The sequence below is a fragment of the Lethenteron reissneri genome, chromosome 22, assembly GCF_015708825.2.
Source record: "Lethenteron reissneri isolate LAM-NWPU_2019-01 chromosome 22, ASM1570882v1, whole genome shotgun sequence".
Classification (NCBI taxonomy): domain Eukaryota; kingdom Metazoa; phylum Chordata; class Hyperoartia; order Petromyzontiformes; family Petromyzontidae; genus Lethenteron; species Lethenteron reissneri.
In genome coordinates, this window is record NC_083800.1 from 2,270,752 (window position 1) to 2,292,943 (window position 22,192).

General features: G+C 46.0%; 2 protein-coding genes across 5 annotated transcripts in view; both read right to left on the bottom strand.

The window, feature by feature from the left end:
* LOC133345504 (ectonucleoside triphosphate diphosphohydrolase 8-like) overlaps positions 1-9,641 on the bottom strand; it is a 50,900-nt gene extending 41,259 nt beyond the window's left edge. Inside the window, exons 1-2 of one of the 4 annotated variants that reach the window (XM_061556287.1) lie at positions 9,326-9,641; positions 5,847-6,126 (exon numbers count right to left, since the gene is read on the bottom strand). In XM_061556287.1, coding sequence (XP_061412271.1) covers positions 5,847-6,057 — 211 coding nt within the window. In that variant the 5' untranslated portion in view covers positions 6,058-6,126; positions 9,326-9,641. Of the gene's footprint in view, positions 1-1,490; positions 1,821-5,846; positions 6,168-9,325 lie in introns of those variants that run through there. The other 3 variants (XM_061556289.1, XM_061556288.1, XM_061556291.1) reach the window with 3 other exon arrangements.
* Positions 9,642-13,860: 4,219 nt separating this feature from the next.
* On the bottom strand, positions 13,861-21,178 carry LOC133345506 (complement C1q and tumor necrosis factor-related protein 9-like). Its single transcript, XM_061556293.1, has 5 exons — positions 21,097-21,178; positions 19,389-19,559; positions 16,897-16,956; positions 16,320-16,418; positions 13,861-16,191 (listed from the first exon to the last, which is right to left on the bottom strand). The coding sequence occupies exons 2-5, from the start codon at positions 19,552-19,554 to the stop codon at positions 15,692-15,694; spliced, it is 825 nt and encodes a 274-aa protein (XP_061412277.1). The 5' UTR covers positions 19,555-19,559; positions 21,097-21,178; the 3' UTR covers positions 13,861-15,691.
* Positions 21,179-22,192: the final 1,014 nt, after the last annotated feature.

Below are 22,192 nucleotides of genomic sequence, written 5' to 3' on the forward strand. Positions count from 1 at the left end.
TGCAAGAAGTAAAAGTACCCACACTCCACCCCCCACTACATGCAACCCGCCGATCGACTAACTCCGGAGAATCCACTGATGATGCTGGGTGGACAAGAGGTGAGTGGGATGACGACACCTTGCCCCGTTAGTTGAGCTGCTGTAGCAGGAGGCTGCAGCGACGACCTCCGAGTTGAAATTATTGCTGCATCACTTGCAGCATCTCTAAGCGGTTTTATTTCCCCCCAAGATAACTCATGTGTGCATCTGTGCATGTAAGCACGCATGTATGTCCGGTTGAAGTATGCTGGGTCTGAATAGAACTCATTATATGGTTGTTCAGGAAACTGTTGGAGCCATTAGTGGCATGCAACTTCGTTTCACCCAAGTCGATCTAGGGTCATTGGAGACCTAGTGTATATGCACTTAGCAGCGCCGCTCTCCACAATTTCCCGCGCCAAAAATAATCAAGACTACAAGATCAATGCTTTTAGTAGCCGTGACGCCAACACATCTATTGCATTGGTGACCACTTAGTGGGAAATAGGATTTACAATCCTGCCTGCAAATATTCCCCTAGGCACCACGAATTAAAAGCAGTAAATCGGATTCTCAGTCTACTAATGTGAAGGTCTCCATTCTGAGTAACTGCACAGACCCCCCCCCACCTCCATCGTATTATATTTGGGGTTTTACTTCATTAAATAAGATTTCAGATTGTGAGAATGAAATATATCCATTTTGTCTATCATACATTCCCGGACATGACTGAACGTGGGGACCTCTAAAGTGTGTGAATAATCGATAGCACGGTTTGAGTAAAATTTGGGAGACTAAAACCAAAAATCTGAATACCACCGGGTAATATTTAAGATACGATCTTTAAGAGTATACACATGTAATCTATCATTGTACAGATTAGGTATAATATATATATCCGTAAGAACAGCTTCTGCTTTTGATGGTCTGAAAAGCATAGTTTGTAAAAGCCGAGCCACTTTCAATGATTTTTTTATGGCAGAAAACCTTTGGCATGGATCACCTTTTAAAAAACAAACACGAATACTGTATTAGCAACTGTGTGCACTATAGCTCTGGCAGAGACATGTACACTTAAACAAAACATGAAGCCAACTGAGAGGGGTGCAAACGAACCGTATAACGTTAACCTCATCGTGCGCACACACACACAAAGGCACGGACAGTACCATAGAGAACCCTTATACCACCCAAGTCTCGGGTTACAAAAAAAGTACATCACTGTTACATTTGATACATTAGCACGTTTGATTTAAATCAGAGCTTCACCACCCACCATGGAAACAAACATTTTTAGAGAATAGCACGCCACTGTCGTGTGACATCTTACACGACGCTTAACCAAGTCGATGGGTGATATTGTAACAGATCTTGGGTTATTGAGCGAGCCCCGAATACAAGGAAGCATACGACATGTACAGCTCACACGTCACTCCAAATACCAGAGTGACTGTCAAAACGGGTGCACTTACTTTTATGGGTGCAATGAGAGGGAGTCCCATTTGTCAACATGAACGGCTCCGTCTTGCGTCGCTCAGCACTTTCATGTTCCTTTTCAAAACTCATGACTCTCGACGTCTCATTCACAAGTACGGTACGAGACAAACTCTCAGCCTCGACTTCAGCTCCAGTCGCATCAACGACACGAACGGTAAAGCCACGAACTCTTAAACGCCGAGTGATTTTGTCATCCCAGCTAGTTAAACGTTTGGGACTATGGTAGAAATAAATGAAGAGACTCACCCACTCCCTGCTGTTAGCCTATGAACACAGTGTTCGAATTCAGTAAAGCGAGATATCATATATCATACGAACGTCTAATGGAGGGCAGCTCTGGCAGTCAAGTCCCGACAAGCAGAGAAGGCTTCCATTCCCCAGAGCAAGCTACACATTTCCCCCATCACTCTGTGGTTCTCGGTGGCGATTGCTCCCCCAGGATGACACGTGTCATCCGGCGAGAGGAACCATCATCGTCTCGCAAGCAAGAAAGACCGACTGACGTCAGGCCAGGGTGGAACCGATTTTCCAGTTTAACTCCACAAAGGTTGCTTTCAATTCAGTTTTTTGCCAGCTGCTTTGAAATTCAAATCGGCCACCTGTCATTACGAATGCTGTACCTGTCCCACCCCAAAAAAAACAAATCTTAACACAGTAATTACTTGTGATGTGTATACAAGCAGAACGCGGTAAAAAAAGTGTATTTGTAAAAAGGAAAACAAGTATGTAGGCTTGCACTTATAGTATTAGTGCCAGTAAATTGCAGGAATTAAACTTTAAAAGGGACACATCAAGGTCCTGTACTGCATTACAACTGTATTCAATCAGTTGGCAAAGTGAAATTTACAATAACTACATAAAATATTTTCTACCTACGTGACTTTACCGAAAGAACCAAAGAGTATGGATTCCTGCAGTCGCGAAAACTTCAAATCTAGATTACATAACATGGTGTTTATTTTACGAGTTTTCCTGGAGCAATAATGAAGGGCCTTAGCAAAACAAAAAACGTCTAAACTACGCATACTTTAAAAGTAAAGTAAAGAGCCAAGTGCAAATGACGACGTTGGAGTGATTGGGGGGCTTACCAATGTCAAACAATAACAGAGATTGTTTATCCCGATGACACGCCCCGTGGGGTTTACGCTGGCAAGTGTTTCAATGGACCCACAAGCGTTCTACGGCTTCCAGGATCGAAATGCTTTTGTGACCAGCTTGGCATTGCCGAACGACAAAATTAATCATTTACCACATGCTGTTATCACCATTGTTATAGAGTTTCAACATAGATTTTGCTGTAAAAAAGAATGACACAAGCAGTTTGTCAGGAAATTTGTGCGTTGTTTTTTCATTTCAACCGAATCTTACATTTTTATATTCGTTTACCTTTTCGGTTGGCACCTTTCCACACGGCTCAGTTAAAATAAAAATGCACCACGCCACAAATCAACCATTTGGGCATGAGCGCGCTCACCGGACCCCTTACTTAAACGTGGACATTTTTCATGGACCACTATTATATCAAGGTCAAGAGGCCATCCGCGACGACCACACCTCGCCATCGCTACCTCGATAGCTTTTGCAATGGTCGACAACATAACTTGACCTCTGCTCTCATTGTATCTCAACCAGCTGGCTTGTGGTGTGTCTCTTTCTTCCCGATGGTCGCCGACCTGTGGATGCCACTCCAGCGGCCCCCTCATCGGTAACATTCCGTCCTCCAATCCCGCACGGACGCGCATCGTACTTACCACAAAGCCCTTCTTCCTGTTAACATCCAAAACACTGTGCCACACGCTATTCCAAACTTCCATAGTTTCCTTAGCCCTTTCCTTTCATGAAATTCCTAGCACCTTCTGCATTCGCATACATTCAAGCTTCAGGTTGTTTTGCATCTTGTCTTGAGCGTTCACCTCTTTGATCCACGCAGTAACGTGGGCGCTGCACGAGGCTCACTCACCTTGCGACGCGAACTAACATTGACCGCTATACTCTTCCAAAGCGGATCGCTGTCATCACAAACACTGTGCACGTACGTATGTTGAACTTATTATTTCGCGCCGCTGCACGTAGGCCAACCGTGCTAATCGGAGGTGCCGGATTGATTTGTCAAGGAGGCACGTGCATCGAAGCCACTCGATAATTATCTGTGCCCCCCAAATAAATATGCAAACATCCCGATTGCCCGCTCTTTAACTGGACCTATTATCTGTACTTATCCAAAGAAGTGGTCCACTGGGCAGTGTTAAATTCATCCTCTATGCACGTAAGAAGAGTGAACTGAAAGTGGAGAACAATTCATCCTCAGATCTCGATTTATCCTATCATCTCTATTTAGCAGCTGTTTGTGAATAAAAGGAAATAATTTGAGACCGCTAACAGAATCCACACACAGTCCCCCTTCCACCAACATCATGGTGGTTAAGAGGCATTTCCGCTGTACTGTGTAAGTTTATTTTCTAGAACTTTGCAATTATACATTGTGCTCGCAGTATAAAAAAAAACCTTTGCTTTCAAATAAAAAACGTACAGTTGGACAAATTCACGTTTTATTTACTAAGAGTTTGGAATTTAAATTGTACAAGTGAAAACATTCCGCTATGACAATGATATTAAGTAGTGCAGTGAAACAGTGCAGAGTCTGGATTTATTGAGCTCGGCTGCTCTGCCTTACCTTGCTAAATTATTATTCAACACCTACTCGGGAGAGGAAGGGGTCCCGATCTCATGGGCAGCCGACAGCACTGCTCGGAGGCTCTGCCACTTGTGTCGTATGGAACTAATGTGACACATAGCTGATTTTCAGTTATACTGGTAGGAACCTCCTGGGAGGGGCTGGTCACCCCGTGGTGCCCTTATAAAACTCAACGTTTAACCTACTCACGCCAGCTTGTGCCCGCCCTCACAGTCGGGCATATTTGCGGAATACACCACGCCGCCGTTGACCCTGGCCATTGACCGAGCAACCCAACGTTCCTACCAGCTCCATCCGCAGGAATGTGTTACAAGTTCTCAATTACGTACACTATACGTAGATGCTGTGGACCTACGGTGCTGTGTAGGTGATACATTTTGTCCCCGGGTGATTTAAACTACTCGGCTAATAATAATAATGTATTACCTGCCCGAGAAATCTTGAGCAGTGCTGGCTAACCACACTCACAAAGAAGCGTGTTTAATCAGCGTAGCGCATAAGACAGTGTTCGTGATCGCACTCAACCCACTTGTGTATATTGTTAACCTTACCACGGATAATCAAAAGGTATCTGGGTTGTGGAGTAACCGTGCTTGCGAGAAAAATAAGAGATCTATAGAAAAAAATTGGGCATTCCACGCTAATGCATACCTTTTGCGTGCACGCTGGTTCTATTATTAGTCGATCCCAGTACCCACGTTACCGCACACACAGTGGCAAATTCAATTAACTGTTCAAGTAAAACTTGAAATTGTTGAAAAACTGGAAAAGGAAAGCCAATAAATTAAATAAGAATAGTGTGACTGCGCTTACTTGAAGAAATTAGCGAAAACATGTAACACCTTTATTGATGTATATCCTACAGTGTGTGCAGCATGTTGAATGTTTCAGTGTTTTACCCCCCGTGTTTAATGATTTCTACGTTGCCATGTAGCAAGGTTGGCGACGTACGGTGTGAAAGATGTTGGACGTGCATACATAATTCCATCCTAAGTCTTCACACACATTTCACGAAGATAAACAATGAATACATGTTTGCTTATTTGGGCCTTCCCTCCCATTATTAGCCGGTTCTACCATGGGAGGGCATAGCAGCCGAGCTCAATAAATCCAGATCTGTACGGACTCTTTAAAACTGGGTAAAGTAATCAACTGCATGCCGATATTGTACTAATACTATACAGTGTTATACGTAAAGTTTTGCTGGCTGGCTGGCTTCCTGCCTGGATTCCTGTCTGCCTGCCTGGCGGGCTGGCGTGTAACTGTGGGTGCTCGGTAGTGATGTCACCAGCATCCCAACGCGTTGAGTCGGATTAGTGCGTCGTGCTGACATCACAGCTCCCCCCCGACCCCCCCATTCACCCTCTACTGCGACTTTGGGGGATACGCCATCATATCATACTGTCATACACTATATAAGATGAAAAGTTTTGCTGGCTGGAGGGACTGATGTAAGGACGGAAACGTCCATAGGACGTGCGGCCTGCTCGTTTCAATTGAATAAAAACTGACGGCTTTGAGAGGCTTTCATGCGGCAGCGGATTGATTGTGGCTTCTGTTAATGATGATACCACTGGTCGCATAATCACCTGGTACAGGCCTCGTCACTGAGAGAGTCACGGTGGCTACACCTCACCTGTAAGCAGAGCGATGAAAAGCTCATCGGGTCTTCCCACGAACAGCTGCTCATCATCGTACGCCTCCAACTCCTGTTTGGAGGATGTCGCCGAAAGATCATCGAGCGGAATGTCTCCGTGCTCCCCGTCCACGCGGTCGTCATCTGCTCGAGCAGAGGCATTGTGGAAGGTCTGTGGGGTCGCGTCGTCCAATGCCGAGGCCGCGATCATCGGGAGATTGGACTGTGGGTGCTGAGCTCTTCTGACCGGCGGGACTTCTGGTCGCAGCAACCGCAGCCACTGGGGAAGCAACGTGTAGCACACAGCGATTGGTCAACCTGCTGGAGACACGCACACGTGGCACAATGGAAAACTCCTCCACCTCTCACTCTTCAGGTCTTTCGGTAAAGTCACGTAGGGATATATATCAAAAGTTCAATTCTTCTTGCTGTGGGTTTCCCACCTGATGATGATTGCTTGTGTTGCAATCGAAACGTCGTGATTTAATTTATTTTATTTTATACCTACGTGACGTTACCGAAAGAACCAAAGAGTATGGATCCCTGCAGTCACGAAAACTTCAAATATCGATTCCTCCACCCTCTTCACCGCCACTCGATTACTCATACAGAGTTGCAGGAATTGAGTGTTCAGTGACAATACCCCTCAGGTATTTAGTGGCGGGCTCCAGGCTCAGCAGCAGTCCCCCCCTCGTTCTCAGAGTGAGCAGAAGACACACTGGCATATACATTGTTTATTAATCGAGGAAGCCTCAATGTTTTTAGATACTTTATGTTTTGAGATAATGCAGAGATGTAAACTGCAAAACAGTTGCCAGAGTCTACACACACTGGAGAATACTCAACGTCCACAGTGCGACAGAAAAACGTCCACCTTGCGCAAGTCCCGTGTTCGTTTGCTCGATAAAACATTCTAGAAACTCCAAAAAACTTAACATTTTTCACCATAAATCAATGTCAATGTTAAAAGGCCACAGCACTTATTCACACACCAAAGGGAAGCATTAGCGTTTCTTCCTCACATCTGTGCTTGTGATAGGTGAAGTCCAAACATTTGGCTTGTCAGTACCACATGTGGACAACTTTAGTGGTAATATTTTGTTGTAAACATTATAATAACACAAGTGAATGATGGTAGGTCACACACATTGTCCTCATTTTTTATTTGGCATAGGAAGAAATTGGTACTCTATGTACTGCTAAAGTTTTGGTACCACAGGTTGCACCCATGCATTCTCTGGCCTATGCGATGTATGTACCTTCACATTGTACATGATGTTCCTTACAACGTTAAGCGAATTGACCCAACTTAAAATAAAAAATATCCCGTCTTATTCAAACTTACCAGCAAAGACAAATAAGCCTCCATTGGAGCTTTTCGTTTAGTCGTGTCCCGAGTACCTGCATGACTATCTGCAATTTAATCGAATTCGCACGCAGCTTATTTGAACTTAAAACTTCTTAGCTGCATTATAAATTAATGTATTCCACAGGGTGTGTACGTTTGTACGCTGATGGCAAGTAGGATATGTTTTTTTGACAAAAGACCAGCGTACAATTGTGTCTATTTTATAAAGTTGACTCACAACTTCCAATCCAATGAACAGCACTTAATTTGATAAATTATAATTGAAAACCAGATAATTACGGACATGAGGTTGAGTCCCTTCCCTCGTAGGGCAAGGTCAACCTCAAGCTATTAATTACATTTATGTGGTATGCCAAATGCTCTTCACCCAGGTAAACAACTCTTCTCGACTCAAGAATCCATTAATTTCGCGAGTTTCTACATTGATGTGTTTTACCAAATCCATCCACGTGTGCCGAGCTTGTGGTAAGAACCTGGAATTTCCGGAGAAAAAAACCCCCCACCGTGCGTGAGATTACTGTACAAGGTAGTCAAAATGTCTTGTGACCCCCATTTAATTCTCTAACACTTAAACAAAAACATTGTACACCAATGGGTGTGTAATGCAATACCAGAAATATAAAAAAATGGGTCAATTAATTTTGGAGGTTGGGGGGATCGCAAGAAATCTGGACCACCATTTTCAGTTTAGTGCAGCGTTCTCAAATCTCCACGCGGCTTCGGCGTCGCCTCTCCTGCAATTTCCTGGCCACTTTGGACTCCTACACACCCCCCTCCTCCATCCTCAGTGAACCCAAGTAGCTCGCCTCCCCGAGGAACGGAGCGACGAAGCCGACCAGAACGCCACCAAAGCCCGCTTCCTGGACATTTCCCCATCGTTTTAAAATTGACCAAAGCCCCCTCCCCATGGCTAAACCACTCGCCGCATCGTGCCCGATCTCAACACGTTATCGGATGCTCAGCAGGTCCGAGCCTGGCTAGTGGTGGCGGTGGTGGTGGCGGTGGCCGTCTTGGGTCCCGGGCGAGCAAGGGACGTGCACGGCGCACGCGCTGCGTTACGGTTTGCCTTGCACGTGCCGTGGGGGGCTACGTTGTGGCCAGTGTTCCACACACATTGCCTTGCACGTGCCGTGGGGGGCTACGTTGTGGCCAGCGTGCCACACACATTGCCTTGCACGTGCCGTGGGGGGCTACGTTGTGGCCAGTGTTCCACATACATTGCCTTGCACGTGCCATGGGGGGCTACGTTGTGGCCAGTGTTCCACACACATTGCCTTGCACGTGCCATGGGGGGCTACGTTGTGGCCAGTGTTCCACACACATTGCCTTGCACATGCCGTGGGGGGCTACGTTGTGGCCAGTGTTCCACACACATTGCCTTGCACGTGCCGTGGGGGGCTACGTTGTGGCCAGTGTTCCACACACGTTGCCTTGCACGTGCCGTGGGGGGCTACGTTGCGGCCAGTGTTCCACACACATTGCCTTGCACGTGCTCCCACGCCTCCTCCACCAACCCGCACCGACCTGCGTGGTGAAGTATGGTCAGATAACGCTGGTAGGGTGTAGGGTGGGGGGGATGTACGCCAGAGGGCAGTGTTCTTCATTGCGAGGCCACGTGGCCCACTGGCGACCCCTGGTGGCCTTTAGTTAGGCCCCTGGCGTGCGGTCTCCCCCACAATACACAACACGTGACAACACCATCATCATCATCATCACCGTGCTGCTGTCAAACCCGCAATGGCTTCAAATGTGTCACGGCCCTCTCACACCGATGATGTCTTATCGGCCAAAGTGGCTTGCCACCCACCCCACCTCTCTCTGTGAAAACGAGTGAAGCAACACTGGAATAGGGCGTCCCCTCCCTCTCTGCTGCAGCGCCCTCTGGCGGCAAACGAAGCACTCGGCTATTAAATGCATCGTCACAGAGCCCCCGGGAGGTAAGGGACATTGGACTGACATCCACACACATACAGTCCCGTCACTGCGGGCTCCTTAGACACACAACACTCAATGCTATCGTTCTTAGGTCGTGGGTCGTGATGAGCGCATACGGAGACACGAGACGTCATCATGGATTGTTGACGTCCCTTGGCCGGTTCGAGTCTCTTACCCGGGTGACATCGATAGATTCCCCGACCGCAGGGTTCCCCCTCTCCAGGACGGGAGGGCTGCGACGGCGTTCGCGTTGCTTGTCTCCACGTGGATGATACGTCGGCTTACGCAGTGGTGGTGGTTCCTTTTCGTAGACGAGGATTGATTGCTGTGCCGTTAATGATGTCTCTGTTGTTTGGTTTGTTAAAGTGGTCACTCCGGTTGCTGGGATGAGTGGAGAGTTCGGGGCAGGCTGGGTATGGCAGCGATGGTGGTGACTGCAGTCGTCAATGAGAGGCGAGAGGCGCGCGTGGCCCTGCGGGTCGCTGCGTGCCAACTCACAAACATTCATGGCACGTCAGTTCCGGCGTGGATGATAACAGTGTAACAAAAAAATGTTGTTCCTGGGTAGTAAGTGTTATTTCCTAATTGCTTGTGTCTAAAAAATAGATAAAATGGCTATTATTCATCACAAACTTTGCTTTTGTGACCAGGACAGTGATGTTTTGAAATTTACCTATTTTCAATGAGAAAACGTGGTGTGCATTTGGGTCTTTACTTCACTTAAAGTCCTGGTCACAAAAGCAAAGTTTGTGCGGAATAATTGCCATTTTCTATACTTTTTAGGCATAATCAATTAGAAAATAACACTTACTACCCAGGAACAAAAATCGTGTTACATAGTGAATTATTAAAGAGTTTCAGCATCAGCAGCTGTGGATCGATCATGGCTGCTGATGATGATGACTATGAAAATCAGTTTGTCATCACGGGATCGTCAGCGAACCCATTAGTTTACCATCAACATCAATATTTTCTCCACATGGTTTAATTTCAACCGGAGAAGATGGGCGGCACCTGGGTCGGTTCTTTTGATTATTATGACATCTTGAATTGTCACGCCCGTAGGCGAGTCTGTGTTGAAAATTTCAGCTCGTTCGGCTTCGTAGATCCGAAGATATTTCGCGTTAAAGATTTCAAAAAATATAAACAGATAACAGCAACAATATAAGTGTGTCATTTGTCATAATAAAAGTGTGTAAGAATACCTCCACTCCCCAGATTCCAAGGATGGTGGTGGGGGCGTGGAAAATATTACATGAGAAATTAAGCACCGATTATCATGCCATTTGCAGATTTTCCAATAATCATCATTACATACATCGTAATAATCAGTGTACCACTTCCAACGTCATCATCACCATCTTACGACAATGTTGATCAGCAGCAGCAGCTGCTGCAATGACTCATCGCAGATATTTCGTTGACTGCGAAAGCCGGTATTAACGTCTTGAAAAAGGCGCCTTTGGCAAGAAAAACAGCTCAATACGTGTGTCAATAATACTGCCTTAAAATAAAAAAACCATTACGTATTTTATATATCGTGTTCGGTTTTGTTGTTATTTGTGCCCTTGCAACCACTGCCAAATAATGTTTAATTTCTCGCGAGACTGGCCGCTAGGGGCCTCTGCCCACGCGTTCATTTTCCAAACAGCCTGTCGCCCTGCTGCTCCTCGTGCTCAGTAATGAGAACCAGGGCGAGTGAATTATAATCATTCACGTCGCTTGCATGCCTTGCTAATCATACGCCCTTGCTCCACGACTTGCTAATCATACGCCCTTGCTCCACGACTCCAATTAGTATTTAGAACTGCTAGTTAACGCGAGAAGAGCAATTATAATAATAACGACCGTAAGCAGTGAATGCACCTGAATCCCATCAGCTTTTGTTTGGAAATTGGATTGCCCATGAAAGACTTGAAATGTGATCGCTGGATTGGTCCAGGGTGGAGGGATGATTTGATTTTGTTAATTGTCTTCTTGGTTCTTTCGGTAAAGTCACGTAGAAGGGAAATAATAAAATAATAAAAAGAAAACATTATAAAATACAATTCTCACGACGTTTCGGCCACAACGCAAGTAGCCATCCTCAGGTGAAGAACAGGTCTGTCGGAAAGACATTCAGACGCTGTCTTTCCGACAGACCTGTTCTTCACATGAGGACGGCTGCTTGCGTTGTGGCCGAAACGTCGTGAGAATTGTATTTTATTATGTTTTAATATTATTTTATTATTTCCCTTCTACGTGACTTTACCGAAAGAACCAAGAAGACGAATCCCTGCAGTCACGAAAGCTTTACATCGAAATTTGTTAATTGTGTCTGTTGATGAATTTCACCCGGATAGTGTGAATACGTTTTTTTGACGACACGTGCTTAATTACCTGTGGTCTGGTCTAATGCACGGAACAGTGGTGAGAAGATGAGTCACTGTAAGGTTTGGATTATGGTTCAATAGGTGAAAAAACTCAGTGACTCTTAGCCCATGATGACATTTACATGTTCATCCGGACAACCGCCTGTGATAGCTTTAGGCTTTTTTGTCCATTCTCACGCTTGGCTGGTATTCAACACCCATTATTTGACTTTAGTGTAGAAATGTCGTCACTTGTTGAGCCAGATCACTCTTTGAGAGAGACTTGTTATCTAGATGGGTGAAAGAAAGGTCACCAACGAACTAACTGCTGACGTGCCTCACTTCGTGCCAATCAGTTTCAAGGACAATGCATATATTATCAGGGTATGTGTTTTGTTTGCATTCTGACCGCAAGTATTGTGGTTAATGCAGACATGATTCCTTGTAAAAGGTTTCAGTTTGGTGTTTTAACATCTTAACACCTGTTTTATTGCCTGAAAAAGGGGGAAAAGCTATTCTCATAAATGAATAAACAAAGGAAACTATTAAGGGTCAATTAATTGGGGGTTTCACAATACATCTGGACCGCCATGTACACAGGCCCGTTTTGCACGTGAGTACAGACATCACTGGTTCCCAAAGGAATGTCATTGATAAGACTACATAGACCCTGGTGTGGGATTTGTACCGTCTCGAATGGCAGCTCTTCCGCTTCACCAGAAAAGCGACAACACTCGTTGTGTGCTTTGGGAATATCACATGGAATTTAACAAAAATACGAGATGACACGACTTAGAATGGAACATTGGAATGCATTGTGCGTGCCGACACAATCTCTTTCGCAAAACACTCGTGTAGAAAGAAAAGAAAAACATCAAATCCAAAATTTTTTAGCCGAGAGTCGGGGACGGGTGTTATCCCGGGGGACGAAAAATGAGTGCAACACTTTAGCAGATCAAAAGAATCTGCAAGTGCGCAAGCTGCAATTATTATTCAGCAATATGCGTCTGAAAGAGACACGACTTTTCCACTCAGAGATGTTTCGTGGTTGATACTGCACGCGCTTCCATCACGTCCACATTGTCTGCATTGTAACTATACAACACAGCAATGATTGTTATTACGAATCGATCCATATGGATTCTCAAACGCATTCATTCCTACGCTGCGTGGAATGCAGCAGCAGCGGCGTAGCACGGTTGGCGTGCGCCTAATTTGTGGCAAGGAATGCATTGGGACCTCTTCGTAGCCCGTGACCTGGGCTTCTGCATCACGTGGGCCCCTGTGCAGTTACACCGCCTGCACACCGGACAGTCACGTGACTAGTCTGATGGCATTAAGGAGGTTCACAACCATCCCTTCAGCCAGGAGCGATGCTAACCGTTTACCAAAAATGTAAAAATAACAGATTGCTAAATTGAATCTTGACACCACAGGATTGAATCGTGACTCACAAAAATCGTCTCGGTGGGAGTTAATTGCCCCACTCGCACTGCATTGTACAATTGTTCCATTGTAGACCGTGCATGTGTAATTGCTAGCGTGGGCACGTACCATGATGCTAACGTGCATGCATTTAAACTACATATGGGGTGGGCTCCACCTGCAAATCCAGCCCCATTGTGTCGGAAGGGAAGGGGAGGGGGGAGAGAGGGGGGGGGGCTTGAGGCCCCCCTCCCCAACGTTGAGACTGTGACGTCACTCCGTCCTATGTGCACTGTGACATCACAGCGTGCTCTTTGCGCTGTGTTTTGACCATACTTCACCATTCTGGCCAGTGTGAGTTGAAGCAATCACGTTTTGCCTCGCCTCTCGCCGTGTACCTGACGACTACGAGTGCCGATATCTCGTGCGGCTACTCAGGTCTACATCGCCCACGAGATTCAATGCCGGTCAGCGAAAGACGTTCAACATAGTACATATGTGGCACATTAGGAATGGATCACTCTTTTAATTATGTCCTTGTGCAGCAAGGGAGTAAAGTGTGGTTCTGTGAAAGTCCTGATGTGCTGTGCAGTGCATCAATGCATGTGTGTACAGCAGCATGTGATGACCGAGTCGGGCCGGTAGGTGGCTGGCAGGGTTAATGAATCACCGCACGTGTAAACCAGCCACGTGGTTAATGGCGACTCGGAAGAATTGCTGTTGTAACACGTGCTGTTGCATTTTACAGAGTGACGGTGCTGTTCTTCACAAGATTGCTATTAACCACAATAAATAAATGTGCTTGCCCTCGATTTGGAGCACCTGCCCACGTCTTTCATTTCGAGTGTGCAACACATACAATGCAGTGCCCGCGTGAAGGAATGTGTCACGGCACACTGGCATGCAAATCAGTGACCACAACGACGTCTCCCGGTGATTATTGAAGCACATTTATTTGATTCCCACAATCCTTCGTGTGCAATGCAAAGCCCAAAAGGGGGATTCATTCTGCGGAACTTTTTTTTTTTGGAGGGTGGGGGGAGGATATATTTAATTAAATTTTTTTGACACGTGTAAAAAAAGCAAGAGCTTGCAAAGGCATTTCTATGGCATTGTATTGAGTGAAGACAGACACAAGCAACGTGGCAATTAGCAAAGCTACAGGGTGCACCATTAGACCGGCATTGAAGTATCAGAGGATCTATTTGACATCTGTTTCCTGTCGGCAAACGTATTACGTTAGGATAGTGCAAACTAGTCGAAGGTAAGTAAACACGTACACACATAGCATTGCCGCATACTTAATACTGTACTGTAATATGGCTTTGGAATAACATATATATGTTTAAATCAGACCTAATTAGCTATGCACGTTTCGATGTTGCCATTGTGCACTGGTTATCGCCGCAATGCGTAAGTCCGGCTATTCTATCTCCCGTTGCGGCGTTAAAATTGTGCAAGTTTATTAGATTCTCCCAACCCCCCGCGGTATAAACGGGTGCACCGTAGTCTATGACGGGCAGGTCACGTGTGATGGGCTAAAGCGTGGGGACTCTGGCCAGCGTGGAGGAGTAGGCCAAAAATACGCTCGCGTAGGGCCTCACTAGAGATCCCTCTATTGGCGTGCCTTCCGCCAACAGTTGCGTGAGCAGGCAGTTGCAGGGCTGTACCTTTACCTATTAACGGAATGCTCCTGGATTGTTTTGCTATTATTTTTTTATTTTACCAGGTGAGGCCCACTGAGCTATGTAGCTCTTTTTCAGAAGCGACCTGGCCAACAAATGATAGCCCAACGAAGAAGCGTATCATGTGGACATTTATAGCAGCCAAATACTCTAAACTAATGTTGTTTCTAATGTGGAGAGGACCCGGAGAAAAATTCACGCAATCACGGGGAGAACAAATATAGACTCCAAATATACAGGCGCCAGGGTCACGATTGAACCCACGACCTCGTGTTTACCAGTTAACATCTCGCCACCTTGGTGCCAAATAATATTCTTATGAAATAATTGCCAAGGTTTAGCGGAATGCTTCCCGGCTCACGTTGACGTGGATGCCGCACTGTGCATGACGCATCCACGCGTGAGCGTTGTGTCCTCGGTGGAAGGGTTTGGGGCTGTCAGAGATATTCCGTTGTCCTCCTTGTTGTCCGCTTTGCTTGAGCTGGTCCACCAAATCGCTGATGTCATTTTGGAAACAAACACAGTAAATACCTCGCCATATAATAACACATCGTTACCCTTCTGTGTGATCTGCCCCATGCTTTGATATCAGTGAATGGGGATTGTGGGTATGGTATGTTGCAGGGGTCGGTGACCCCGTGTCCTTTTTAAGGACTGCTTCGTGACATCATTCACATGCGTTGCGGCTATTAAAATATTTCTGTTTTGTTTTACGGAATTCCAACAAAAATGGCCCGCCTTGTGACATTGGTTGCCGACTCCTGGCGTTGAGCATCCCGGAGTGCAGGGAATGGAAGCGGGGACAGATTCGGAGTGGAAGACGAAGGCGGTGGTGGGTGGGGGGGTGTCAGCGTAACTTGGCAATACAAGCAGAGGGGGAACAGCGCGCACACTTTGTAACGTGAGCATCGCACAGCCGAGCGCTTGGGCACACATCGTCCACTGTGCATCCTGCCCAGCTGTTTCCGACACACGCACATGCGCGCGCGCACATCGGGGAGGGGGTTGGTAGGGCTTTGCCGTGTAACAAGCTCGTCAAGAGGACGCCAAACGCCGTCTGACCGGTGCCGTGCCTCGGGGTCAATCGGTGTATAAAAGGAAACCGGTGAACACCGCGTCGCGCGCAAAGTCAATGAACAAGCCGACGTTTGCCCCCGCCATCTCCAGCCAGACCTCTTGCCCGGCGTTCAGGTGCAGCACGGTGCCTCCGCTCATGGTGTCCGAGCCCCCGGCGGCCGTGTAGTGGTCGTAGAGGGTCAGCACCTGTCTGCCGCTGACCTTCATGACGATTTGCAGCGGCGTGCCCGAAGAGGGAGCTTGGAACGAGAAGTAGTAATGGCCCGCGTGCGCGCACGTGAACTTGCCGGTCTCCTTGTTGTAGTGGCCGAAGTCGTTCGATATGATGATGTCGAACACGATCACACCCGCGCCCTGCGGTTTCGTCTTGGAGATTGTCGCCTTGGCGCTGAACGCTGACTTCTTAATCACGGGTGTATCGCCCTTGTCGCCCTTCGCACCGGCCTCTCCGGGGTTTCCTCGCGGCCCAATCGTGCCCACGGGTCCAATCTTCCCGTTGGGTCCTGTCCAATTAGATTGGGTTAGGGTCACGCAAAGGTCGCTGGCCGCGCTTGCTCAAAGTGTTTGGAGCACAGGTGGTGGTCCCCACGTGCCATCGATTTGCCCTCGTGAGAAAGGTGCAGTCACTCACCTTGCTCTCCCCGTTCACCCTTTTCCCCGTTCAATCCGGATAGACCTGGCGGCCCCGCAGGTCCCGGCTCGCCGTTGGGCCCTGACTGTCCCGGGGATCCTGCCATGACAGGCGTTGGGTTTCACAGCCAGTGAGCATCTCCGTCGGGCGACAAATTGCGTTACTGTGCAGTCAACGCTCGATTGTCCACGGGGTAATGCTAGTTTACCTATGTAGAATCAGCGAGTAACATTAGAATGTGTCATCTGTGGGTGTTTAAAAAAAAGTTTATTGAAGTTTGTTTACTCGTGGATGTTTGCAGTCACGTGGGCAACGAGTCACTGGCCCTCCACAAGTAAGGAGTGAATGGTAATTAAACCAGCGCGCAATGTAAAACATCTTGCAATATATTTGTGTTTTTTTCACAAGCAAGGTTAATGTAAAAAAAGCGGGTAAATCCACCCGCGGATAATTATCGAGGGTTATCTGCGTAGTAGATACATATTCTGTAATAAAACAAGAGTGGTATCTTATAATGTTTCCAACATGAAAACATTGTGTTAAAAAACGCATTAAAACACTGTGCGTTGTGCTGTACCAGGAATGCCTGGATCTCCTTTCCCAGCATCCCCACGTTCTCCTTTCTGTCCGGGTTGTCCTGGGGGTTTCACAGAAAAGAGTCAAATTAATGACGCCCATTTAATTCAAGGCCCAAACATCGCACATCTCCTGGCTTTGACATTCCTCCTCGAAGACACCGGTGGTTAAACCATCAACAGTAGCTGAACATCACAGGCCGATGCGCACATCTGCTTCATCAGTGGAGCATTGAAGACAAGCCAGAGTCAGTGTGACTGTGGACATGCAACTGAAGTGGTAACCACTTTAGTCTACGCTCTTTCCACGTAGGAATAGCAAAACAACACGAGCTCTCTCCTGAAGTCCTCTCGTTGCGGCCCGCACACCTCGACAATTGCATTTAGCTCATGAACATATTGTCTTCTACAAGAATATAATTTTTTTAACTTTTGTCTCAACACTGTTGCAATTTTTTTTATCAAAACGATTAGGCCACGTGATGCATTTGCACCGCAGTTAATTTAGCCGCAGTGACACAAAATAGATGGTTGAGCAATTAGCATAATTAAGTGTGCAGGAGGGTGCGTGTCTGTTAAATGGTCAACGAGTTGACACGCAGAGAATGGCACACGGGAGACGACATCGCGAGCTTTGCCTGGAACAAGACGGAACGTTGTCCTCTCGTTGCTGTATCCTCTACATCTTCGATTTTAACCAGGAGATTAAATAAACCCTTCGGGACGCACGAAACACCGTTGTCGCTGTTGCGACGCCGACCACCTGGGTTACATCAATTCAAATGTAATCGTGCAATATTTATTATCCTGTCTCAACCCACCGAGGGTGGCAAGGTGGGCTCGCGAGGGCCGCCTGCTGCTGTTCCTCGTCGTCGTCGTCGTGAAAGCCGAGCGGCTCGTTCCACGGTTGGGGATTTGTTGTTGTTATTTTTGTGCGGTGTGGGATTGCGCCGTAGTGGCATCTCGCAAGGGGTTTGGAATCGGAGGGGGCTGCCACGTGGATTTGACGAGGAGTGCTCCTCTTCCCCAGTCACACCCCCCTCCCACCCTTCCCCTCCCTTCTACGCTGACCACTCGCTGGGAGCGTTCAGCGATTTTCATTTAAAAAAAGGTTTTATTTGGGTTAGATCGCGGAAATATAAATTAGTCGTTAACCCGCCACCACCCGACACAGCCAATGAGTGAGATTTGTGTACGTGAACAAAACGTGGCAATTAGTTACTACTTTAGCACACCGGTGTGTTGGAGAGTAAACACCGCAACATTTACTATTTGAGTATAATTTTGGGGTACAATTTTCGGGGTACATTTACAACTTGAGCAATTTTCACACTACCAGTGGTGACAAGTTCGTCGAGTGGTGTGCGAGATTCACAGAAGCAGCTTCTCGCAAGGCGAACCAGTTGACGTCAGTATCGAAATACAGGGGCCGAAAGGTGAGGACACACAGGGTTATTATATTTACATTAACAAACCACGTAGGGTTTTTCATTTACACGAACAAAATGTTCATGACCATCAACATTCACGCACACGTGAATTATCTTATGAAATTAATTCAGAATTTGAAAATACAAAAGACTGCAGGTATAATCTAGGAACATTCATCGACGATGTTTTGGCTCAGTTCCTTCGGGGTTCATGGTCGAGTTTTGTAAACGGCGGATTTGGGGATTCCCCACAGGATGAATAAAAAATAGAGATTAATAAAAAATAAATAAACATATTTAACAAAGACTAAATAGCTACAATTTTTAAATACCATAGTTAAAATAAATTACTAACTTTTGGGCCAACCTGTATATCTAAATAAGTTCAATCCTCGCGTAAATCACGTGGCTTCTATGTGGCCAAATGCACGAATTCTCAAATCATACTTGCGTTTTCTTTTACCACAACAATGTGGGGTTGCGCAGACGCGATGCCTCGTAATTGGTGTCTATTTAGTGTCTGGATATCTTAACGCCTCTCGTATTTACGCCTTTTAATAATAATTAAATCGGGCGTCAACCTAATTGACTCCCTGTCCCATTGAACAGCAAGCCGGCCAATCAATGTGTGCCACAACACTGTGTTGACACAGTCAAGGTGTGCCACCGCCGCCTCCACGTGCTTTTGTAGATTAACATCTGCGCCACGGTGGCGAGATGTTAACTACCTCGCCTAGTATACGGGAGGGCGTCGGTTAGATCCCGACCCTGACGCCTGCTGTATATTTGGAGTTTGTGTGTCTCTCTCTCCATGGTCAGGTGGATTTTTCTCCGGGTCCGACGGGTTTTCCCCTCCATATTTAGAATCAACATCACGCGTTTAGAGTATTTGGCTGCTAAAAATGTCCACGTGATGAGCCACTTCGTTGAGCCATTATTTGTGAGAGCCAGGTCGCTTCTGAAAACGAGAGCTAAGTAGCTCAGTGGGCCTTACCTGGCCAAATAAAAAAAATGTTTAGTTTTATGTTTATTTTTAAATTCACGAGTCGCATCCTCTCACTCACCGTCCCTGCCGTCCCGCCCGGCCTGCCCGTTCTGCCCGTGGGTGCCGGGGATTCCCGGCATTCCGCTGCACTTTTCACTCGTCGCCGTCTCGTTCGCCTGTGCCCCCCTCAACACGACGAGCTGCAGCATCACCAACACGGCCACGAGTTGCAGGCGGCCCCGCATGTCGCCTGGAGCACGCAGACGCCGCGCCCGCCACGGCATCCAGGAGAACAACACAAAAAATTAACCCGTGAAAACAAAGTTTTTCACTATAAATCCTTTATATGCGTGGCGGCTGGAGTCCTCTCGTCCTCTGGCTTGATATGGCTGCCACCTATGGGTCAGATGATTGCCTGCCACCATTAAGCAATTGGTAATTAAATATAATTAAATTTTTCCTAAAAAGTGTAAAAATTTTGAAAAATGTTTTCACGAAAATAAATTGTCAGGCACAACGAGTCTGTGTGCAAAATGTCAGCTCGATTGGATCACGGGAAGTGGGTTAAAAAACGACCGAAAGATTTGCACGGTCGTAAGCGCGCAAGCAAGCAAGCAAGTGAACTTAATATAAAGGATTTAAAAATCCGCCACGTGAAGCTACCGTGATGGTATAAGAAGGTTCAAAGGTGCGGCTCTGCAAGTGCCTTCTCGCGCCACTGTTACCAGAAGGGTCCCCCGCTATAACGGGACTCTTCCTCTAGAGCAGTAGTTTTTAACCTTCACTGCAGCCTTGCACCACCGTTGGTTCTCAATCGTAAAAAAATGTGTAATGCTAATAAATACACAGAAGGTTTGATGAAACAAAGTAGTTGTACGTACGTGCCCGTGCCTAATTTGTGTTTCGATGATTTGCCTTCTAAAAATATCTGGGCACGTCTCGCACGCCCAGAAAGGACATCTCGCACCCCCAGGTGAAGAAGAAGAAGAACCACTGCTTTAGAGTCTTGGATGGGTTATTGCTCTCCTCTGACGTGCTGGCCACATGTCTTGGAAGAGGTGGAAGCACCCCACCAGCTGGGATGTACCCATTTATACATTTACAATCAAATCTGGGCACATACATTGTCCTTTATATTTGCCACTTTAAATCAAAATTGCACACCTGTGTAAATGATTTCGATTTCTGAATGAAATATTTTAAGAGCATCAATGAACATAAACTTGGAATATTATAAACTGCAATGTTTCTTACGTACTTTCCATGCATTTTATACATTCGTGTGGTACGTATGTTGCGAGTCTCCTAAAGTTACAGTCTGTCTCCCGTTTAAACGAACAATACAATTGTATCGCAATTAACAGACTTGCAAAAATGCCCACGCATTTCAATCCAGCCACTAAGAATGCCCTCGTAAACATATTCTTGGGTTTGTTCGGTAAAGTCACGTAGGTAAAAAATAAAAATTAATAAAAGTAAATTAAAATTAAAAATATAATAAAAATCACGACGTTTCGGAGGCAACACAAGCTTCCGTCTTCAGGTGGAACCTAAACGTCGTGATTTTTATTTTATTTTTTATTTTATTTTACTTTTATTCATTTTAATTTTTATTTTTTACCTACGTGACTTTACCGAAAAAACCCAAGAATATGAATCATTGCAGTCACAAAAGCTTCAAATCTAGAATGCCCTCGTAAACGTCAGGACACCGGTTGGCAAAAACCCCGCCGTGGCCACGGGGCACCTGTTGATTTTTTTTATTCCACCACCGCCCAGAACGTTACCTTCTCGAGTGAACTCTGACAGGTCTTGCAGGAGAGTCTGTGAGCCCTTGCGAAGTCCTCCGAATGTGGCCGATGCGTGCAGAATCAGGGTTTATATCTCCCTCGCCACATCCCCCCCGCACCCCCCCCCCCTCGTGGACTAATTCAGAGCTGCAGTCATAATGTCATGCTTCAGGTTGTTGACCCTGTACTGTTGAAGAGGAAAATCCCATTGTTATAGAGAGCGGAAGTAATCTGACAAATTGCGATTTGGGCGTTACGTATGCAACAGCCAATAGTTCCTTTTTATGTCTGTGTTTTATTTTATTTATTTTAGTTTTGTAGAAGTATATATATAGAAGGTGTGGAATGTGTATATATATTTTTTACCTTCAGGGGTATAAAGGAGTAAACAGCAAAGTTTTATAGAATTTCCTTGGACAACTGTAGAGCATGAGAGGAGCATTTTTGGAGACTCACAATCTATGAGCAGTCCAAGTAATCCACGCTTCGAGTGACCTGGCCTGTTTATAGAAGTTAATGATTTGGCGATGTTGGCTTGGCAGTGGCGCACAAGCATTATTAACAAAAAAACTCAACACATTTATCAATAACACTAGACCTTAAAAGGCAAACTATATATGTCACGTGCTATGAAGACGGGTCATTGCCTAAAACGTCGCCAATGCAATATTTTTTATTTTGTTATTGATCAATGTGTACAGTTGTTGTTTATATTTGTGTTATTTGCTCATGACATATGTCAATATTATCCACAGGTTGATTCTCGACACTCAGTACACAAATATCATTTACTATTTACCGTCCAATAATATTGAGTCGATATGTCTGCATAACGTTGACTCTTTTCTAGGCGCGTTCGTATGTTGCCGTACATTGTGACGTTTAGCGTGTTAAACGCACCCTGATCTGCTCTCTCATCCGCCTTTTTTTATTTCGCGAATGATGAATTAAACAATGGTCTTTCTTGACTTAAAGCTTGCGTGACTGCAGGAATTCATATTCTCTGGGTCTTTCGGTAAAGTCACGTAGATAGGTATATAGGTTCAAAGAAAGTAACAAAAAACTAGAACGTTTCGATCGCAACACAAGCGAT